General features: G+C 44.5%; 1 protein-coding gene across 6 annotated transcripts in view; it reads right to left on the reverse strand.

Annotated features, from left to right (window-relative positions):
- Positions 1-14175, reverse strand: part of LOC109252202 (protocadherin gamma-C4) — a 175000-nt gene that overhangs the window by 138192 nt on the left and 22633 nt on the right. Inside the window, exon 1 of one of the 6 annotated variants that reach the window (XM_019424473.2) lies at positions 11295-13906. The exons of 3 other annotated variants lie outside the window; for them this stretch is intronic. In XM_019424473.2, coding sequence (XP_019280018.2) covers positions 11295-13718 — 2424 coding nt within the window. In that variant the 5' untranslated portion in view covers positions 13719-13906. Of the gene's footprint in view, positions 1-1067; positions 3664-5934; positions 8587-11294; positions 13907-14175 lie in introns of those variants that run through there. 2 more of the 6 variants (XM_019424483.2, XM_019424474.2) reach the window with 2 other exon arrangements.

A 14175-nucleotide genomic window follows, 5' to 3' on the forward strand; every position in this document is an offset into this window, starting at 1 on the left:
CTCAGAGCTACCTGAGAGCAATTTTCAGGAACAGGGATGAGGCCTACTTACTAAGTAGCATAAATCATATCAGTTCAGAATCTAAGTTACCCAATCTCCACAAGTGACTCTCATGATGAAAAAGGAGAGATTTTGAAAGGTATGTTTTCCTTAGAAATTGAAAAGGGTCTCATTGTGATGCCATAATAGGAAATTTATAAATTATTAAAATTATTCCTTCAACCTACTTAAAGATGAGTGAACTAAAATGTGCAATATTTTTCGTAATCCCAGAAGTGAGCCAAAGGAATCACACATAGTCACTACTGGTGTATCTCACAAACTGCAATAACAAAATATTTGAAATATACCAATCCTAATGAGAGCTATCCTTGTTAAAATTAGATCTAAAAGCTAATATTTTGGGGAAGGGGAAAAAATAGTTACAAACAGAGAGGGAAGGAGGCACACCATAAGAGACTCTTAAATACAGAGAATAAACTGAGGGTTGATGGGGGGTGAGGGAGAGGGGAAAATGGGTGATGGGCATTGAGAAGGGCACTTGTTGGGATGAGCACTGGGTGTTGTACATAAGCGGTGAATCATGGAAATCTACCCCAAAAACCAAGAGCACTCTGTACACACTGTATGTTAGCTAATTTGATAATAAATTATATTAAATAAATAAATAAAGGTTAATATTTTCTCCAATATTTATAAATTGCCACTGTTTGTTTAATTATAATGGAAAATACCCTTTCAAGGAAAAACAAACTTCAAGCAAAGTGTAAAAAAGAGGACAGTTAAAAATACTCAGTCTTCTATTAAAGAGAGATGGTTAAAGATATATAGTTAAGAAATTGTTGTTGAAACTGTAACTACATGAAGACTAAAAATGATAAATAATAAACAGCTTTTAGGAGTACTAACTGCTATTGATTATTCTTGAGGAATCATCTGCTCCTCCCCTTTAAAGTAATAGAATACTAAAAAAAAAATGCCTTTACTTCATCAATTACCTACCTTATACAGTTGGAGACACTTATATAGCTCTTTGCCTATGTTTTGGTGTGGCAAGATTGACTCACCTGATGAGAACCAGGGTCTCCTTTTGTTTCAAGTAAATCCTGAGTTACGAGAAGAGGCTCGCTTTTCCCACAGCTCTCCTGGCTGAGGAGCGTGTCGGCATAGTTGGGCTGGGGGAAGATCACATGACTCTCCCTGGAGTCTGCCCTGAGGGAGACCTCCTGGGAATAGGTCTGCAGGAAAGCTCGCACCCCATCCATGCCCACAAAGTGCGAGGCTGGCACTCCAGCCAATCCGACCCCCGCAGCCTGGAGCTGACGCGAAGTGTGCCAGCGCCTCAGCCTGAGCGCCAGCAGAACAATGACAAAGGCAAGGAAGACACAGGAAACTGTGGCCACCGCCACCACCAGGTACAGCGTGAGGCTAGAGTCATCAGCATAGGCTGAGGGCTTGAGGCTGCTCAGGTCAGCCAGGACTTCTGGAATGCTTTCAGCCACCGCCACTGTGAGTGTGACAGTGGCTGAGAGAGGGGGTTGGCCGTGGTCCTGCACCGCCACCACCAGACTCTGCTTGAGCGCATCTCTGTCCAGCAGGGCCCGTGCAGTGCGCACCTCGCCTGTGTGCAGCCCCACCGTGAACAGCCCTGGCTCGCTGGCCTTGAGTAGACGGTAGGACAGCCAGGCGTTCTGGCCAGAGTCTCTGTCCACTGCCACCACCTTGGTCACCAGGTAGCCAGGCTCTGCTGATCGGGGTGCCAGCTCCACGCCTATGGAACCGTCAGTGGGGAGAGCAGGGTACAGGATTTCAGGGGAATTGTCGTTCTGATCCAGAACAAAAATACTCAAGGACACATTGCTGCTGAGTGGAGGGTCCCCACTGTCGCTGGCTGTCACTAGTAGTTGCAGGTCTCTAACCTGCTCATAGTCAAAGGAGCACAATGCATACAGGACACCAGTATCAGAGTTGATGGAAACATAGAAGGAGAGAGGCATCCCGTGCAGTGTGTCCTCAGCTAAGGAGTAAGTTACTCTGGCATTCTCAATGCTGTCAGGGTCCTGGGCAGACATGGATAAAATGGAAGCTCCTCTAGGGTTGTTTTCAGGAATGTAGGCAGAGTAGGAAGCATGAGGGAAAGTAGGTGGGTTGTCGTTGATGTCTGCCACATGCAATGAGATGTGAGTTTCTGTAGACAGTGGTGGAGTTCCATGATCAGTGGAAGTTACTGTGATGTTATATTCTGAGACTTCTTCCCTATCCAGTGTTCTTTGTGTCGACAGACGATGATAATTTCCATAGGTCTTTTCAAGTGTGAATGGCAGATTATCCAGAATAGAACATGTGACAAGGCCATTCTCTCCTGAATCACTGTCATGCACATTGAAAAGTGCAATTACTGTACCTGGGGAAGAAGTTTCTTGGATAGAGCTGGTGAGAGATGTAACTGTGACTTCTGGAGCATTGTCATTTACATCCAGAACTGTCACCAGAACTTTACTTCTGGCTCGGAGACCAGGTCCATCATGGGCTTCTACATCTATATCATAGAATCCAGAGTCTTCATAATCTAGATCCCCCACTATTGTTATGTCCCCAGTCAAAGAATTCAACTGGAATAGTTGGGACATTTTATCACTCACTTTGCGGAAAGAATATGTTACTTCTCCATTGGCTCCTTCATCTGGATCAGTGGCCTTTACAGTGAGTAGCCAGTAGCCCACTGGCACATTCTCCGGAACATTCACGTGGTACTCTGGCTGAGTAAATACAGGAGCATTGTCGTTGGTATCCATAAGAGTTACATGAATCTTGACAGTGCCAGAGCGAACCAGGTCGCCTCCATCAAAGGCGGTGAGGAGGAGGTGGTGAACCGCCTCTTCTTCTCTATCTAGGGCAAGCTCCAGCACCAGCTCAGGGTACTTAATGCCATCCACTCCACTTTGCACGTCTAGGGAGAAGTGAACATTTGAACTGAGCTGGTAACCCTGCAGGGAGTTGACCCCTACATCTGGATCAAAAGCTTCAGGAAGAGGAAATCTTGTCCCAGGATTTTCATTTTCAGCGACTTTTATTTCCCTTTGCTCTATCCCAAAGTTGGGTGCGTTATCATTAACATCGATTATTTCCACTTCTACTCCAAAAATCTTCACTTTGTCCTCCAGAAGAATCTCCAGGCTTACTACACACTTTGGAGATCTCTCACAGAGCTCTTCCCGGTCTATCTTACCCGCGGTGACCAAGCTGCCACTTCGAGGGTTCAGAGCAAAGAGATGCGTCCTACCTCTGGAGATGATGCGGACTCCCCGCTCTGACAGTTCCCGGGGCTCCAGTCCCAGGTCCTTGGCGATGTTGCCCACATAAGAGCCTTTGTCCAGCTCCTCAGGCACCGAGTATCGTATCTGTTCCGCCTGTATTTCCCACAGAGCCCCCAGGAGAACGCAGATCCTGACCAGCCGGCTGCAGTCTGGCCGATAAGGAGGAGCCGCCATTGCAGCCCCGCTGCGGAATAGCTTGCACTTGGGTGCTCCCTTAGTGGAGGTCAGAGGAGCCCCAGAATCTTCAGGGTCCAAGATTATGTGCTTTCACCGTTGGATGATGGAGTTCTGGGGTCCAGTCTGAAGCTTCCCAAAGCCACAGGGCTAGTGCTTTGTGATGCAGAAATCTTGTGGTTTGGATTAAATTCCTTGTTGTCTTTTTCCCCTGACTGGTGAACAGCGACACTCAGAGTCCTAACCAGTTACTGCAATCTATTCTTGGTAAAGAAAAGATGTTTATACCATTTCTTTTCCATAATTTATTTCTCCCCAAAAGAATAAAATTCAAGCTCCCGTTATTTTATTTGTAATAAAAATCCAGGCATGACCCAAATGTTACTGTACAATAAGCCCTCTAAAGTAATTTGTTTTTAAAGAAAATATGGTGATTTTTTCTAACAATTTTTTCTCTTCTAAGTTTTTCCATTATTTATTTTCATAGCCCATTTTCAGTACAGTGCATTGTGTGAGTGACACATTTATCCTTTACAGGAACAAGGATTAACTTGAAGAATGAAAGAATAGGTGAAAAAACAGTGTCAGGTCAGGGAAGTTGGAGGTCTGAGCTCTAGTCCCTTCCTATCCAGAAACAAGTTCCCTCACATGAGTTGACCCTTTAAAATATGGGCAACTTTTCAATTCTCTTGTAAAAAACATCTACTGTTCAAGAGCTAGTCTTACCCCTGAGCAAATGGGGTTGCCAAATATGATAATAGGTTTGGGAAGGTAATTGGTTTATTAATTTTGTATAAAGAAAATTTTAGACCACAGCTATGTTTGTGACTATCATGTTCACAGTCTGTCCTCAAATTTTAGAACAGCACCTTTCATAGAGTAGATACTCAGGTTTTCATTGTTTAATGAGTGCATCACTAATATAAATGCAAAGCCCTAAAACAATTGGTAAATAACTCTGATATTAAAAATAAATAATAAAGATAAAAAAGACAGAAAAGTTAAACTGAAGTTTTATATGTAAACAGCAGACAATATTCAGTACCACATAAAGACACATCCAGAAAGTATTATTTTACTATTATCTATGTTTACTTTAAGTTTTATTTTAGAAATAACCACTAAAAGGAAAGTTTTCATATATATATGTGTGTGTGTGTGTTATCATTGCATGTTTCAGAGTTTTCTTACACATGAATACTTTGAGTAACTTACTAATCGTAGAAAACTTAATATAAAGCAGCAAGTAGCCAGTTCTTTAGATTATTCCTCACATAATAATTACCTTCTAGAAGTTACTTACGAATTCTATCAGACAAGAAAGGCTATTGTTTATTCACAGTATTAAAGTCATCAAAATTTGGAGAGCATACTAAAGGTAATTTTCACAATCCTCAAAGAACTCACAAATTGTTGGGGATTAAGAGGTAAAATGAGGTGTTTTGAAAAACTTTGACTCACTTCTCAGAAACCTATACTAAAAGAATTATGAAAGAGGCTTTATACACAAAAAGGCTCATTACATTCCTCATCATAACAGCAACAAAGTAGAGGGTATAAAAATAAGTTATTACATAATGGTTAAGAAGGTTATTTTTCAATATATTTTTTAAAGTTTATTTTTGAGAGAGACATAGCAAGCAAAGGAAGGGCAGAGAGAGGGAGAGAGAATCCTAAGCAGGCTCCACACTACCACTACAGAGCACAACACAGGGCTCAAATTCACGAACTGTGAGATCATGACCTGAGCCAAAATCATGAGTTGGATGCTTAACTGACTGAGCCACCCAGGTGCCCCAAGATAGTTATTTTTTAAAAGATTTTATTTTTAAGGAATCTCTACACCCAGCATGGGGCTTGAACCCACAAACCCTAGATGGAGAGTCATAGGTTCTACTGACTGAGCAAGACAGGTGCCCCCCAAAATTATTTTTGAATGAGACTACGGAGTGGGAATAAAATTCACTGGAAACTAGTGATCCAAATCACTGTTTGCCACATGTGAGAAGGCAAAGAAGTGCTAAGAAACTTAACTCTTGGAAGGTTCTATTAAAAATACACATTGCAACAAAAAGATGAAAAAACTATAATAGATTTGATGGACTTTAACTTAAGCAGGAAGGACTGTCAGTACATTTATGTAGAATAAAGTTTGAAAAAAACAGTATCACACATCAACTAAGAAAGGACAATACTCTTACTAAAGGTGGTAACATCCCAGAATGAGCTCTCCTTACCAATATTTTTTGATCATACAAAATTGCCAACAGTACAGATTGAGAAATATTAATTATGTAGCTGCCAAGATTACTGGGCAATTAAGGAACCAATCTCCGCCCATCCAATAAACCTCTTCTACCACTACCATCACTAGGAAAATGAAAAACAATAAACAAAATAATTATGCACAATTGAGAATAAAAGCATGTTTGCAGAAACTCACGTGAGAGGCAAAAGACGAGTCATAAGCGATTTGGGGGTCTTCACTGCGGGCACATACATCCATACAAGGATCTTCACAAAGAAGATCCTGAGGCGGAGTCATTTCTGGTTTCAGGTTGGAAAAATTAAACTCTGTTTTGGCTGATTGTGAGGCAACGCACAGATCGTAGGAATAAGGCAAAGTCCCCTCACTGTAATCGGGGAGAACCCCAGGTCCAGATTTGGAACGGAGGCCTGACTGAAAGCAGCCCCAGGCAGCAGGGCTGGGGGAGCCGCGCAGGCGCAGGGCCACCGCCAGAATCACCGCAAGGAGGAAGAGCACCGAGATCAAGGCCAAAGCCACCACCAGGTAAAACTGCAGCTCGGCCTGGGGGTCAGAGGGCTCCGGGCGGTCGCTGACATCCGGCAGTACTTCTTGCAGGCTGTCGGCGAAAACCAGGTGCAGCGTGGCGGTGGCAGAGAGGGGCGGCTGTCCCCCGTCCCGCACGGCGACCAGCAGGCGCTGGCGGGCCGCGTCCCTGTCGCCCAAAGCACGCGCAGTGCGCACCTCGCCCGTGCGCAGCCCCAGGCTGAAGAGTCCGGGCTCGCTGGCCTGCAGCACGTGGTACGACAGCCACGCATTGTGTCCCGAGTCGGCGTCCACCGCCACCACCTTGGTGACCAGGTAGCCGGGCTGCGCGGCGCGCGGCACCGTGTCGAAGAGCGCCGAGCCGTCGGGCCCCAGCGCCGGGTACAGCACCCTAGGCGCGTTGTCGTTGCGGTCGCCCACCAACACGCGCAGGCTCACGTTGGCGCTGAGCGCGGGCGAGCCCTGGTCGCGGGCCTGCACCGTCAGCTCGAAGGCGCGCAGCTGCTCGTGGTCGAAGGCGCGCTGCGCAAACACCACGCCGCTCTGCGCGCTCACGGACACGTAGGACGCCAGCGCCCGCGGCTCCAGGTCGCTGGCCACGATGGAGTAGGAGACGCGGCCGTTGGGTCCCAGGTCGGGGTCGGAGGCGCTGACTTGGGCGATGGAGACTCCTGGAGGGTTGTTCTCCATCACGCGGACCACATAGGAGGCCTGGTGGAAAACCGGCGCGTTGTCGTTGACATCGCTGATATGCAGGGTGACGCCTGTACTGGAGGATAGGGATGGCTTGCCCTTGTCAGTGGCTGTGATGGTGACATTGTACTCTGCCATCTGCTCCCTATCTAAGGCATTGTCAATCACCAGCTTGTAATAATTCTTGGAGGTGGATTCTAATTTGAAGGGAACTTCTTCCTGAATATAGCACCTCACCAGTCCATTTTCCCCAGAGTCTCGGTCTCTCACTTTAAAGAGAGCTATTACGGTTCCAATGTCTGAGTCCTCGGGAATCTGGTTAGAAAAGGACATCAACGTGACCTCTGGGGCATTGTCATTCTCATCAACAATTTCAATCTGAACATTACAGTGAGCGGTGTGTACCCCTCCATCCTTGGCCTCTACACTCAACATATATCTACTTGTCTCTTCAAAGTCCAATGTACCATTGGTTGTAATGTCACCAGTATTTGGGTTGAGATTGAAGAGAAGGCTGGTACTTGTTGGGGCATTGAGGAAGGCATAGGTAATCTCTGCATTAACGCCCTGGTCCTGGTCGGTGGCCATCACTTGCAACACAGAAGTCCCCCAGGGCACGTTTTCTTGGATGTTAACTCTGTATGTGTCCTGGCTGAACAATGGAGCATTATCATTGGCATCGGTGACCTGAATCTGGATCTGGGTGGTTCCACTTAACGGAGGGTCTCCACCATCTATGGCAGTCAGGATTAACTGGTAGGAACTCTGCTGTTCTCTGTCCAGAGGTTTTTCCAGCAGTAATTCTGGGTATTTACTCCCATCAGGACTTCCCTTCGTTGTCAGGGAGAAATGTTCATTGGGGTTGATAGTGTATATCTTCAGGGAGTTACTTTCTACATCTGCATCTTGTGCAGAATCCAGAGGGAATTTTACACCTGGTAAGGCTGACTCGCAGATCTCCAAGTCAATGCCTTTTGCAATGAAACGTGGTGCATTGTCGTTAATATCTTGGATTGTAACAATCACATGGAAAACATTCATGGGATTTTCAGCGACCATTTCAAATTCTAGTGCACACTCGGATTTCCTCCCACAAATTTCCTCTCGATCTATCCTACCGTTCACTAACAAATCCCCACTCTCTGCACTCACACTGAAGAAATTCTCTGCACTAACCCGCAGTTTTCGAGCTGGCAACTCCTGGACACTGAGCTTCAAGTCCTTGGCGACGTTCCCCACTCGCAAGCCTTTAGCCAGCTCCTCCGGAATTGTGTACTGGATGTGCTGGGAGATAGTCCCCCACAACAAAGACAGCAGGAAGAGAAACAGTACCTGAATTTTCATCCATTTGGCTTTTCTGGAGCTTCTTTGCATTTTTTGAACTCTCTGGGAAGCTTCTTTTCAGGATGTCTCTGGGATGTTTAAAAAAAATCAGTGACAGCACCTAGACTTTTGTGATTTGAGGGTAGGACTTGTTTGTCAGGAACTGGTGGGTGCACTGGCGCTGCCTCCGCGTTCTGATGTGCGCAAGACAAAGCAGGAAAACACTGCCCTACTTTCACGCAGAACGGAGAACCCCTTTCTTCCCTTCGGTCAACAGCGGCGCTCGGAGGTTGTCTGGGAGAATTGCATATTGTGGAGCCATTTACTCTCAAAGGGTAAGCTCTTTATGTATGTTGTCTTTTTATTTGGTGTAAAAAAACCAAATACTCATTTTTCTCCTCTAAATTGGATATTTTCTATCTTTATTATTTCATAAGTGTTGCCATAATTTTACATTCTTTTTTGTATTAAAAAATTTCACATGGCATACAACCATTTTTTTTTTTTTCATTTTTGGGGGCAAAAATATCTTTAATGATTCCACTGTATTTACAAACACTGGCATGACTAGTATGGATGTAACCAAAAAATTACTGGCTTTTTACCCACATTTGAGCGGATACTATGATCCTTACATTTTTGTAAAATGCATAACCTCCCTTATTTTAACTCTCTCCATAAATACGTTATCAACTCAGTAATATTTTTCAAAGATACAGTCTTTGCAAAAAAAGAGTGAATCAAGACCCTAGACTTATTTTAATATATTGCTCAATTTTTTAAAACATAGGTAATCTTCCCATTAAGTACAGCACAGCACAGCCTAATATTTTAAAGTGACTAATTTAGTACACCTGCTTTTATAGAGCTGAATCTTGTGAAAGATTTATTTTACTTATTTTTATGCAATCAGTGCTTTTTACTATATTAATGTATATATAACCTCCATAATCCCAATACTGAGCTCCAGCTGATTTATACCATTTATACCATTGAATTTATACCAATGAATTTGACTTGATCACTAGTAAATATTGGAGAGGCATTGAGAATCCTTAGACACTTCATTTTGGAACTTAGCCTTTGATCTTTGAACTCATATTGGGTAACTAAAGCAAATACCTTTATTTCAAATGCACTGCCAAATTATATACCAATGTAGTGATTTATTCCACTGCTTTGCACCCACCATACTCATATTACACCCCAGTCAAAACAGATGATTATCTATTCTCCGAAGATGTTATTTTCATTTTTTTCTCTACCTCATGACTTTATATTTTCTGTTCCTTTTGCCATAAATCCTCCACCTTTCTGTTGTAATGAATTCTTGCCCATCCTTTTAAATGTAGTTTTTGGTGGGGGCACCTGGATGGCTCAGTCGGTTGAGCATCTGACTTCGGCTCAGGTCATGATCTCAGACTTCGGCTCAGGTCATGATCTCACGACTCGGCTCGTGAGTTCGAGCCCGCATTGGGCTCTACGCTGACAGCTTAGAGCCTGAAGCCTCCTTCTGATACTGTGTCTGCCTTTCTCTCTGCCCTCCCCCTCTTGGGTTCTGTGTCTCTCTCTCTCAAAAATAAATAACTTCTAAAAAAAATTTTTAAGTCCTGTATGGTGAAAATGGAATATCTGAGATTTTTCATTATCAATACAAGTAGATAGAAATTGTACTGCCTTTGTACTATCTGTACACTTTCACAATATTTAGATAAATGTTATTTATCTAATATTTAGGCTTTGTTTTATATAGGATTCTTAGAAAATTCTCTTTGAGTATCTAGAGTTCCCGTGGCACTATCCATTTAATAATTTTTCTCTTTATGAGGAAAGTGATACTAGTATTATAAAGATTTTTCCTTAAAGGAGGTATTTTGAAGATTATGGGCCTTTTTTCCTGTACTGTATTGCACGTTTGAGTGAAAATATACCTTTCTCTGCTCTCAGTTATTTTGCTCATGCCCCACGTCTCACACTCTTGAATATATCTCTTTCTAATATATTGAGGGAGATATTGGTTCCTTTATTTGAATTCTAATGAAATATATTTGGTCTCATTTTGTTTGACTCTCTGAGGTGATTTCATGGGTGAATATAATTTCATAAATATCAAAATAGGCCAACAATTTCTGGCTCAAAAGACTTGTAGGACTCCTATTCCATTGTTGGAGTGGCTGGTCCGGAAATCTCCTGCTGAGGCTGAGACATATATCCTTGCATTTTTAAAAAATCCTTCTCAAAGGACAAGACATGCCACTCCAAGACTCATAATGATTTAGGCAATTGACCTTCCCACCTTCAAGCAAAAGGCTGAAATCAGTATGAGTGCACACAATCACCCACACATACTTTCGGTATACATAGTAAGGACTACAGGACAGGTAAAACCATTTGACCAATCTGTACATTTTTTTACCCAACAATTTTTATGTCATTGAGATGAAGAGTTTGGCCTGGCTTGGTAGGAGCTGAGCATCATTTTATTGGAGACTAAAATACCTAGTATTCATATTTTTTACTTGTATCAGTCAGGATAAGCTAAGTAGTTGGAGTGACAAACTTCAAATCACAGGCAGTTAAGATGAAGAAGGTCTATTTATCACAGGTACACACATCAATGTAGGACAACCACAGGGCTCTTTCTTGGTGTAGTTATTCAAGCAGTAAGGTAGAAGGAAGAGTCACAATTTCAAAAAATAACTTAGAGATCTGGAAATTCTTGCAATGCCATCGGGAGCTTTCCCCAGGGAGAAGCACATATTACCTTCATTTACAATATATTGGCCAGAACTAGTTACCTAGACCCATTCGGTCATAACCAAGTCAGGAAGATCCGCTCTACCAACCGCCCAAAAGAAGAGAGGAACTAATTATTTAAACAACAGAACTAATGACTACCATGTTGCTTTATTTTCAAATAAATGTATATTAAATCTTTATAAAATCACACTGGCATAACTGTTCTTTTTAATATTCCAATAAAGAAATAAACCTACCTCGAGTAGGTTGGGGTCTCCTTTCGTTTCCAGTAAATCTTGAGATACCAGGAAAGACTCGCTTTTCCCACAGCTTTCTCCGCTGAGGAGCGTGTCGGCATAGTTGGGCTGGGGGAAGATCACGTGACTCTCCCGGGAGTCCGCCCTGAGGGAGACCTCCTGGGAATAGGTCTGCAGGAAAGTGCGCACCCCATCCACGCCCACAAAGTGCGTGGCGGGCACGCCAGCCAATCCAACCCCCGCAGCCTGGAGCAGACGGGACGAGTGCCAGCGCCTCAGCCTGAGTCCCAGCAGCACGATCACAAAGGCCAGAAAGATGCAGGAGACTGCAGCCACCGCCACCACCAGGTACAGTGTGAGGTCAGAATCGTCTGGGTCGGTGGCGGTCCTGATGCTGCCCAGATCGGCCAGGACATCTGGGATGTTGTCAGCTACGGCCACGGTGAGCGTAACGGTGGCCGAGAGAGGGGGCTGGCCGTGGTCTTGCACCGCCACCACTAGGCTTTGCTTGAGCGCATCTCTGTCCATTAGGGCCCGTGCAGTGCGCACCTCGCCCGTGTGCAGCCCCACCGTGAAGAGCCCTGGCTCGCTGGCCTTGAGTAGACGGTAGGACAGCCAGGCGTTCTGGCCAGAGTCTCTGTCCACCGCCACCACCTTGGTCACCAGGTATCCGGGCTCTGCTGATCTGGGCGCCAGCTCCACGCCTGTGGAACCATCAGTGGGGAGAGCGGGATACAGGATTTCTGGAGCATTGTCGTTCTGGTCCAGCACGAATATGCTCAGTGACACATTGCTGCTGAGGGGTGGGTCCCCACTGTCACTGGCTGTCACCAATAGCTGCAGGTCTCTAACCTGCTCGTAGTCAAAGGAACGGAGAGCATACAGGACACCGGTGTCGGAATTGATGGAGACATAAGTGGATAGAGGCGCCCCCTGGATGGTATCCTCAGTCAGTGCGAAAGTGATGTGGGCGTTCTGGATGCTGTCGGGATCCTGGGCGGTCACACAGAAGATGGAAGCTCCCCTGGGGTTGTTTTCAGGAATGTAGGCCGAATAGGAGGCCTGACTGAAAGCAGGTGGGTTGTCATTGATGTCTGCAACATGCAGAGTGATATGAATGTTCGTGGACAGTGGGGGGCTTCCTCCATCTGTGGCTCTGAGAGTGATGTTATATTCAGACACCTGTTCACGATCCAGAGATCTGGCTGTCACTAAGCGGTAATACTGGTCTATTGATTTTTCTAAATTAAATGGCACATTTCCCAGGACAAAAACTGTGACTTGTCCATTTTGCCCAGAATCTTGGTCATGCACATTGATAAGGGCAATTTCTCTTCCAGCAGTAGCCTCTTCTGGGACTGATTCAGTGAGAGAAGTGATTGTTACTTCTGGGGCATTGTCATTCACATCCAGAACTGTGACTAAAATCTTAGCTCTTGAAAGGAGACCAGGTCCATCTTGTGCTTCAATTTTAATTTCATAGAACATAGCATCCTCATAATCTAGACTTTTTAATATTGATATATCTCCAGTCACTGAATTGAGATAAAAAATCTCAGCGACTTTCCCAGGCATTTTATCTAGAATATAGGACACTTGAGCATTGAATCCTTCATCAGGGTCAGTGGCATTCACTGTGAGCAGTGTGGTACCCACTGGCAAGTTCTCTTGAATACTTAATTGATACTCAGATTGAGTAAATACTGGTGGGTTGTCATTTGCATCCAAAACTATCACTTGGATGTACAAGTTGCCAGAGTGGACAGGATTCCCACCATCAGAAGCAATGAGGACAAGCTGATGAACTTTCTTTTGTTCACGGTCCAGAGCCCTCTCCAACACCAGCTCTGGGTACTTGGTCCCATCAGAGACATGCTTCACAGTCAGAGAAAAGTAGTCATTGGGGCGGAGATGGTAGTTCTGAAGGGAGTTCATGCCCACATCTGGGTCAAATGCAGTCTTAAGTGGAAATCGAGTTCCAGGAGCCGCTAGTTCGCCAATTTTTATTTCCAATTTCTCTGCTAGAAAATCAGGAGCATTATCATTAATGTCTTTAATTTCTATTTCTACTTCAAAAATTTTCAATTTGTCTTCTACAAGGACGTTAAATTTTACAAGACACAGCGCGCTCTGAGCGCAGAGCTCCTCCCGGTCTATCCTGCTTGCGGTGACCAAGCTGCCGCTTCGCAGGTTCAGAGCAAAGAGCTGCGTCCTACCTCTAGAGATGATGCGGACTCCACGCTCCGCCAGCTCCCAGGGCTCCAATCCCAGGTTCTTGGAGATGTTGCCCACAAAGGAACCTTTGTCCAGTTCCTCTTGCACAGAGTAGTGGATCTGCCCGGATCCAGTCTTGCATAGCGTCCACAGAAGCACAAACAGCAGGGCCAATCCTCTGCAGTGTCTGAATCTCAGGTATTTAGTCATTTCTTCTTTGGTGAATTATTTTCTGTGAATTCCGTTCCAACTACCCACGATGGACTCAAATCTTATTTGTTTTCAAGGAACTAAGCCTTTTATGGTCCTATTTTATGGGTCACAGAGCTGGTTGACTGACAGGATGAGCTTTGTAGCAGCTCGGATCTTCTGGAGTCTGATTGACTGGTTCTTTGCTTTTTAGGAACAAGGAAATGGTGGACAAGCTCGCCAGCCCCGTTTTCCTCCTTGAGTGGTCAGCAGCGACACTCAGAGGCCTAATGGTTTACTGCACCCTTTCAGATAAACCCAAGTTAGTGATTTTTAAGTTTCCCAACACCCGAAATCTTCTGTATCAGAGATAATGGGATTGGTGTCTATTTCACACAGTTCAATTGTTATATGTTAAAGTATGATATATGTTAAAGTATGTTCCTTAGGAAGCCATGCTCTAACCTTAAGACCACTA

Source organism: Panthera pardus, unplaced genomic scaffold (assembly GCF_024362965.1).
Source record: "Panthera pardus isolate Hobbes unplaced genomic scaffold, ASM2436296v1 HiC_scaffold_2, whole genome shotgun sequence".
Lineage (NCBI taxonomy): Eukaryota > Metazoa > Chordata > Mammalia > Carnivora > Felidae > Panthera > Panthera pardus.